This window comes from Sciurus vulgaris, assembly GCF_902686455.1.
Source record: "Sciurus vulgaris genome assembly, chromosome: 5".
Lineage (NCBI taxonomy): Eukaryota > Metazoa > Chordata > Mammalia > Rodentia > Sciuridae > Sciurus > Sciurus vulgaris.
The window spans coordinates 155,425,499-155,434,007 of record NC_136465.1 but is presented as its reverse complement, the minus strand read 5'-3'; the positions used below and the strand labels follow the sequence as shown (position 1 = coordinate 155,434,007).

The 8,509-nt window shown below is 37.8% G+C and overlaps 1 protein-coding gene and 1 long non-coding RNA gene across 2 annotated transcripts in view; one reads left to right on the top strand and one right to left on the bottom strand.

Moving 5' to 3' along the window:
- Positions 1-3,845: 3,845 nt before the first annotated feature.
- The window catches only part of NDUFA12 (NADH:ubiquinone oxidoreductase subunit A12), a 34,488-nt gene continuing 29,824 nt past the window's right edge, over positions 3,846-8,509 (top strand). Inside the window, exons 1-2 of the mRNA XM_079142865.1 lie at positions 3,846-4,003; positions 5,096-5,178. Of these exons, the coding sequence (XP_078998991.1) occupies positions 3,918-4,003; positions 5,096-5,178 (169 nt within the window). The 5' untranslated portion in view covers positions 3,846-3,917. The remainder of the gene's footprint in view (positions 4,004-5,095; positions 5,179-8,509) is intronic.
- Positions 5,093-8,152, bottom strand: LOC306662770. Its single transcript, XR_013764226.1, has 2 exons — positions 7,417-8,152; positions 5,093-7,369 (listed from the first exon to the last, which is right to left on the bottom strand). It is a non-coding gene; the product is annotated as an uncharacterized lncRNA (long non-coding RNA).

The window sequence follows — 8,509 nt, the reverse complement described above, 5'->3', positions numbered from 1 at the left end:
GGGACAGGAGAACATCAAGTTCAAGGCCAGCCTAAGCAACTTATCTCAAAATAAAAAAGGACTCAGAATGTTGCTCAGTGATAAAGTAGTATATCCTTGGGTTTGATCCCCAGTTTTAAAGAAAGATTGAAGACACAAATAAGTGGAAAGCATCCATGTTCATGGTTTGGAAGACATTATTGTTAAGATGTCTACCATCAAACGCAATCTACAAATTTTAATGCAATCTGTCAAAACCCCAATTTTTTTTTTTTACAAAAATGTTTAAAATCCTAAAATTCATATGAAATTTCAAAATACCCCTAACAGCTAAGACAGTCCTAAGAAAGGAAAAACTGGAGGCCTCTCACTTCCTGGCTTCAAAATATTTAACAAAGCTATAATGAACTGTGGTCTGGCTTAAAGATAGATGAGTAGATCAAGTGAAGAGAATAGAGAGCACAGAAATAAACCATAAAGGATTTGATCAAATGATCTTCAACAAGGATGCCAAGGCTACACAATGAGGAAAGGACAACCTCTTCAAAGATATTCACATGCACAAGAATAAAGCGGAACCCTTACCTTACATCATTGAAAAGACGTTCTGCCTTGGTAATCATCAGGTAAATGCAAATCAAAACCACATTGACGCTGAGCAGCTCAGGAGTCTGAGGTAGGAGGATCAAAAGTTGAAAGCCAGCCTCAGCAACTTAGCAAGGCCCTAAGCATCTGAGACCCTGTCTCCAAATAAATAGGAAAAGGGCTGGGGATGTGGCTCAGTGGTTAAGCACCCCTGGGTTCAATCCCCTGTATCAAGAAAATACACACACACACACACACACACACACACACACACACACATTTAAATATTACACCCATCAGGATGGCCACTATTTAAAATGTGTGTGTGCGTGTGTATATAAATAACAAAATGTCAGTGAAGATGGGAACAAAATTGAAACTTGGGCTGGGGCTGTAGCTCAGTGTTACAGGGCTTGCCTACTATGTGTGAGGCACTGGGTTCCAACCTCAGCACCACATAAAAATAAATAAATAAAATAAAGGCATGTGTCCATTTACAATAAAAAATATTTTTAAAAATTACATTGTAGGTAGAAATATAAAATGGTGCGGCCACCATGGAAAACATTATGGAGGTTCCTTTAAAATTAAAAATAAGATTACCATATGATCCAGCAAACCCACTTCTGGGTATATATATCCAAAAGAACTGAAAACGGGGTCTTTGTGACATCTGCACACTCATGTTCACTGCAGCATTATTCACAGTAGCCAAGCAGTGGAAGCCACTAAACGGACATGGACAAGTGAAAGATAAAGAAAAGCTGGTATACACATAACATGGAACATTATTAAGGCTTCAAAAAGAAGACACTGTCATATACACAACATGGATGGACATTGTGAAGGAAGCCAATTGCAAAACAGACAACTACTGCATGAATTAATTTACATAAACATCTGAAGTAGTCAAACTCTTGGAAACAAAGAGTAGAATGATGGCTTCCCCAGGGATAAAGGGAGGGGGGAAGGAAACTTTAATGGGTATAAAATTTCATATTTGCAAGATGAATAAGTTCTAGAGATTTGTTGTGCAATAATGTGCATGTAATTAACACTATCGAATACATAAAGATGGTTGTTTGGTTTTTTGGGTTGGTGCCGGGAATTGAACACAAGGGTACCTTACCATTGAGCCACATCCCCAACACTTTTTAGTTTTTGAGACAGGATCTCAATAAGTTGCTGTGGGCTTCGCTAAATTGCTGAGGCTGGTCTTGAATTTGTGATCCTCCTGTCTGAGCCTCCCAAGTCTCTGAGATTACAGGCACGTGCACCATGTCTGGCAAGATATTAAATTTTTGTTTTTTGTTTTTTACCACACACATGCACAAAGCACACTGCTAAGCACCCAAATTGTTATTTTCTTTCTTTCTTTTTTTTTAAAGTCATCGATGGACCTTTATTTTATTTATTTAGATGTGGTGCTGAGAATCAAACCCAGTGCCTCACACATGCCAGGCAAGCACTCTACCACTGAGCCACAACCCCAGCCCCAAATGTTATTTTTAAGACTGTTGCATAAGGGAGAGAATAAAGCATCTATCTTGCCTTTTCTATATGAACTTCATCTCAGAAATCAAATAGTTAAGGACAGGTTTCTCTTTATAGAAGAATTGCAGTTAATAAATGAAAAGGAATGGAAGTATTTAGGCAGTGCTCATCAAGGATGGCTAAAATCACCATATGCTTTCGGAAGAAAGGCTAAGGCCACCTTTGACATATAGTTAACAGCAAAGATAGCTTAAATTCTGGAGGGGTGGGTCACTAAGTGGTAGAAAGTGTGTAGTACATGTGAGGCCCTGGGTTCAATCTCCAGTACTGAAAAAGAAGGGATGAAAGTAAAAGAAGGAAGTCAGATCTGGTCAAACAACTAGGTCTAAGCATAAATATACAGGAAAAACAGGATAGAGTATCACTAATACACAATTGCCAAACTCCAAGCAATGAAAAACTACAGGAAAAACAAACTATTTCTTCAACAATAAAAAGGAAAGGAAAAATAAAAAGAAGAGCTATAGTTTTAAAGAAATTTTTTTAAAAAATCAACCAGTTACAATGTGTGGATCTTATTTGGATGAACTAAAAAAAAAAAAAAAAAAGAAACTATTAGGAAAAATAAAAGACCAACTAGGGACATTTGAACACTCCTCAGGATATTTAATGATACTAAGGAATTACTGCTAACTTTTTTGGGGGGGGGGGGGGATTGAATACAGGGGAGCTTAAACACTGAGCCACATCCCCAGCCCTTTTTGAGTTTTTTTTTTTTTAGATTTTGAGTCTCCCTGAGTTACTTAGGGCCTCCCTAAATTGCTGAGGGTGGCTTTGAACTCTCCATCCTCCTCGCTCAGCCTCCCAAGGCGCTGTGCGCCAGCCATACTGTCAGCTTTTTAAGGCGATATAGTGGTGATGTAGTTATGTTTTTTGAAAGAGTTCTTAGATACACTTGAAAATATTTCAGGTAAAAAAAAGTTTAAGTGCATGTAAATCACAGTTCAATATAAATTCAAATATGGCATGATTTTGAACAATTGATGAGTCTAGGAAAATTTGATCCTGGTACTGGAAATTTCTCTTTGGGGACTGAAGAATCACTAACATAAAATTACACTCTTTCTCAGAGTGCAGTCTTGGGGTCCTTCAAGAAATAATACTGTGTTTCAATTTTTAAAAGTCTTAAAATTGGGAAAATTTGTAATTACAGAATAACACATACATCTTATAAATCTTGACATTTTAAAGAAATTGTATGGTAGAATGGAGTTTGAGAGCAAAGAGCGAGACTCCCCTGCCAACACATCACCAATGTATGTCCTCAGTTTCATGTGTACTCATATGTGGTCAATAGTGAATTCCTTAATAGTTATCTCATTTCTAAAGAATCTTGGTGCTAGAAGGGATTTTTGGAATAGTCTGAGCATATATATATTATTATTTTTTCCCCCTTTTGCGGTGCTGGGGATTGAACCCAGGACCTTGTGCTTGGAAGGCAAGCACCCTACCAAGTGAGCTATATCCCCAGCCCACTGAGCCAAATATTTTTAAATGAAGAAACTGAAATTTCAAATGGAGGAACCCGGTTATTGGAAAGTGTAGGCGAGCTTTCCACCACGCACTCGGCTTCTAGAGGCAACCTCTGACAACATCCAAGTTGATGGTGCTTTCGGTTTCCAGAGTAACCAACAGCGCCCCCTCAGGAAGCCAGCTGCAGCTCTGCGCACGCTCAGAGCCACCTATACGTCTTGCACGAGTTTCGGAACCTTGTGCGCGTCGGCTCCCTGCGGCTGAGTGGCCGCTTCCGCCCGGTGGGTTTTGCCCGGTGCACCCGGAAGGCGGGATGTGCGGGGAAGATGGAGTTGCTGCAGGTCCTGAAACGCGGGCTGCAGCAGGTCAGCGGCCACGGCGGTCTCCGTGGCTATCTACGAGTTTTCTTCAGGTAGGCGTCCAGAATTATGCTCTTGGTCTCTAGGGCTGAACTCGAGCTGCTTGGTTCCCTGAGGAAGGACCCAGGCTTGGGTCACCTCGGATAGTCTCAAGGACAGTCGGCCCAATCTTTGCCTGGCAATCCCGGGGCCAAGGTCTGTCCCGGGCGTCCACAGGACAGAACGGAAGCCATCTCTAGAGATGGAGCTGTGACTTCGAGGATAGGGCTGCACCCCCGCCCCGCGCCCTGGAGTGTAATGAGCATTAGCAGACATTCACTTGGTGACCTTGGGAAAGTGTTTTCCCTGCACTGCCCTTCAGCTTCCTCCCTGTACGATAATAGGTTGAAGGAGGTAAACAAAATGGTCTTCACTATTCCAAACATCCCTGACGGGCACATCATCCCCTGAAAACGAATTGGAGACCCAGAGTGGAATGAAAGAACCCAGAAACATTCGTATCAATTTTAGAAGATGAAGCCGAGCACTGGGTTTACACTTGTAATCCCAGTGATTTTGGAGGCTGAGATAGGAGGGTTGCAAGTTCGAGACCAGCTTCAGCAACTTAGTGAGACCCTATCTCAAAATAAAAAAATAAAAAACGCGGTGTTTGTGGCTTAGTGGTTAATTTCCCCTAGGTTAAATCCCCAGTACCAAAAGAGAAAAAGAAAAAAGATGAAATACTTCTGCTCTCTGCCTTCCTGAAGGATTTGCTTACTCCTAACCTGTTGGCACAGGGATAGTAGATAAAAGTTCTATAATTTGAAGATGTTGCATTTGTATTTTTAGTGTAATTTGAGCACATCAGTTGCATTAGTTTATCTTTTCCCATCCTGTCTTCACGATACTGGGACAGTGGGGGCAGCATGAGCAGGGATTCTAGACTACAGTTCTTAACCTGAAAGTGGATTCTTCAGCATTAAGTGGCAAGAGCCTAGAGGTAAAAGCAAGAAGTATACAACCAGTGACCATCCCCAGCATCTTCTCATTTTCCTAATTGATGTAACAGTCTTTGTGTCTGAAAGTTGGTATTCTCACTTTATTTTGGTTTGTGTTTTGAACAATGGATCACTTTAAAATGTCTGTTTTCTTTGGGATATTTACAGAGCAAATGATGTGAGAGTTGGTACATTAGTGGGGGAAGACAAGTATGGAAACAAATATTATGAAGACAACAAGCAATTTTTTGGTGAGTGCAGTATTTTTGGCATGAATAATTTGATGGGTTTGGGATTTGATATGAGTCTATTTTTCATACTGTACAAAGGAGCTCTCACAGATACTTGGAAAAGAATCAGAAACTGAGTAGAAAAAAACTAAATGATTAACAAAAAGTATGAAAAATGCTAATCTTCACTTGTAATTACAAGAATGCAACTTAAAAAAAAAAGTGTTACCTTTTTTTCCCCTACCAAAGTTAGCAGTACTTTGCCATGTGACATATCTCAGTGTGGGGGAAAGGGATAGGAATAGATTAATTCAGGTATTTTTGGAGGAAAGTTTGATAATGTTTGTGAAAAATTATACTGCATCTATCTTTTGTCGCTGCACTTCAAAGAATTCATTCTATAAATATTTTTGTGAGACAAAGACACCTATTGCCTCATGGTTTTAGTAGGAAATCTCAAAAGCAATATTATTGTGCATCAGTTGATAGTGATGAATTTACACACTTTTTAGAATGCTTTTGTGTCATTAAGAATGATATACTTGGGCTGGGGTTGTGGTTCAGTGGTAGAACACTTGCTTAGCATGCGTGAGGCACTGGGTTTGATCCTCAGCACCACATTAAAAATAAACAAAATAGGGAGCTAGGGATGTAGCTCAGCTGGTAGAGTGCTTGCCTCACAAGCACAAGGCCTTGGGTTCAATCCCCAGCACCACAAAAAATAAAAATTAAAAAAATAAATAAATAAAAGCATTGTGTCCACCTATAACTAAAAAAATTGAAAAAGAATGATCTCATAATTTTATATACAAAGATGTTAAAGGTATGCATAACAAAGTTCTCCAGTTGCAGAATGACGTTTGTATCCTCAAAGGAAGAAAATATATACTCTTGGTGTACATACTGCATTTCAAAAGGAAACACAAGAAACTTGGAATCACATGATGATGGTTCAATATTCTGTCTCTTCATTTTATAACTTTGTGACCTGGTTAACTTATTATCTTCTCTAAGCTTCCGTTTTCTCATCTAAAGTTGTATTAAAAAATGATGAAAAGTGAACAGGAGGAACTTACCCTAATGGAGGGTTTCTCAACCTTCAACTTACACCATGGCCAGATAATTTTTTGTAGTGAGGTGCTTTCCCAGGTGTAGAATGAGCAAAAGCATCCTTGGCACATACCTACTACGTGCAAGTAGCACTTTTTCTCTATAGGTGTGATAACCAAAAATATCTACAGACGTTGCCAAATGTTCTGTGAGGCAAAATTGCCCTCTGGAGAACCACTGGCCTAATGCATGGTATATATGTACTCAGTAAATAGCAGCACTATTATTATTATTATTATCATTACCTTCTTGAATTGTTGAGTTTTTTTCCCATGTGCTTTTGTTGTTTTTATAATAATAAGAAGATTCTAAAAAATGATTCTCTTGATTGAGATGAATAGTATTAAATAGGAAAAAACAATTAGTCTTCATCCAAGGGAAAAATGTATAATGTGAAATAATGAGCTAGCATTTATTGAGTGTTTACCAAAGTGAGGTGCTCTGCTAAACAAATAACATACATTAACTACTTTAATCTTCAAGATTTCTTTGAGGCAGACACTTTAGTCTCCTCATTTCCCCCTATTTTCAGGTGAGGAAATTAAGCTATCATCATCTGACAGTGAAGAATATTTCTTGCCAGGAGTGGTGGTGCATGCCTGTATTTCCAGCGACTCAGGAGGCTAAGTCAGGAGGCTCAGGAGTTCAAAGCCAGCCTCAGCAAAAGTGAAGTGCTAAGTAACTCAGTGAGACCCTGTCTCTAAATAAAAATACAAAATAGGGCTGGGGATGTGACTCAGTGGTTAAGTGCCCCAGAGTTCAATCTCCCATACCAAAAGAAAAGAAAAAGAATTTATCTTAGGAATATGTAAACCATGTGTGGTTACATTGGATGCAATTTAGTATATAAGAATTAAATAACTTCTTTTATACTGTATAGCCATACTGTTTTTAATACAGAAACCATACCATTTTAGACATGAAACAGATTGTAAAAGATAATCTAAAAACTATTGATGTAAAGGTGAAGAAACCAAAGTCCAAGAAGTGTCCTAGTCAGAGACTTAATCAAATAATAGAAACAGTGGCAGAGTCCCAGAGCAATATTCTCTCTGCTCATCACTGTTACAGACTAAGTTTAAGTTAATTTACTTTCTTTCACCTCTTTTTTCTTTCAGACTAAGTTTAAGTTAATTTACTTTCTTTCACCTCTTTTTTCTTTCCTCATTGAAAATACATGTCTTCATTTTTACTAATTTAAGAAAATGATATGTTGCAAAACATTAAAATTTAGTGTATGAAGTAAAAAATGAATGTCCCCCACCTTGTATTCCTCTTAATATTTTATCTTGTACTTAGATATTTAAGACTAACAAATGTATAAACCTATACTTATTTATGGGATTTTATTATGCACATTTGTAAATTGAAATATTTTTGGTTAAAAAATAGGACCATTTTTCCATATTAGTTAAATGTACCTATAGCATTCTTCTCTGATTGTCGTTTTGTTTTTTATTTTAAAAAAATCACAGCACTGTTTTTAATCAGCAGCACAATATTCCACTCTATAGAAGAACTGTTATATTTTCAAACTCTTGACTGTTGCCTCTGCTTTGTGCTGCAGGGAACTTGCTTGTAACTACATCCATATTCATTTAAATATTCTAAAAATAAATTTCTGGAAGTGGAATTGCTGGTTCTCACTATGAACTTTTAACATTTGGATAAATATATTGTATCCGATGCCTATCAAAATGTTAGACTAAGGCCCAGCTCTATCATTGTAGCCTAATTCTATTGTCATTGCCTAATATATGAAACCTTTCTCAAGGTCTCCTGCATCTGCCTTCATATTTCCTTGCCTCAGTAGAATATAATTTACTCTTAGCTAACTGTCCTTAAGATTGATTTCTCTAAAATGAAAATATATCTTTTTAAAAAATTTCTTTATACTTGACAGTGGACCTTTATTTTACTTATTTATATGTGGTGCTGAGAATCGAACCCTGTGTTGCAAATACTAGGCAAACGCTCTCCCACTGAGTTACAACCCCAGCCCATGGAAATATGTCGTGATTGATACCTGTATTTCTTTTAATAAACAAGATCATATATAAATAACATTAGTCAATATTTGTTGATTATATTTTTGCTTAGGAAAACCCTATAAACTAACTGCAGATTAACTTTTTTGTAATATTTCTTAAATTGTCAATGGACCTTTATTTTTATTTATATGTGGTGCTGAGAATCGAACCCAATGCCTCACACATGCTAGACAAGTGCTCTACCACTGAGC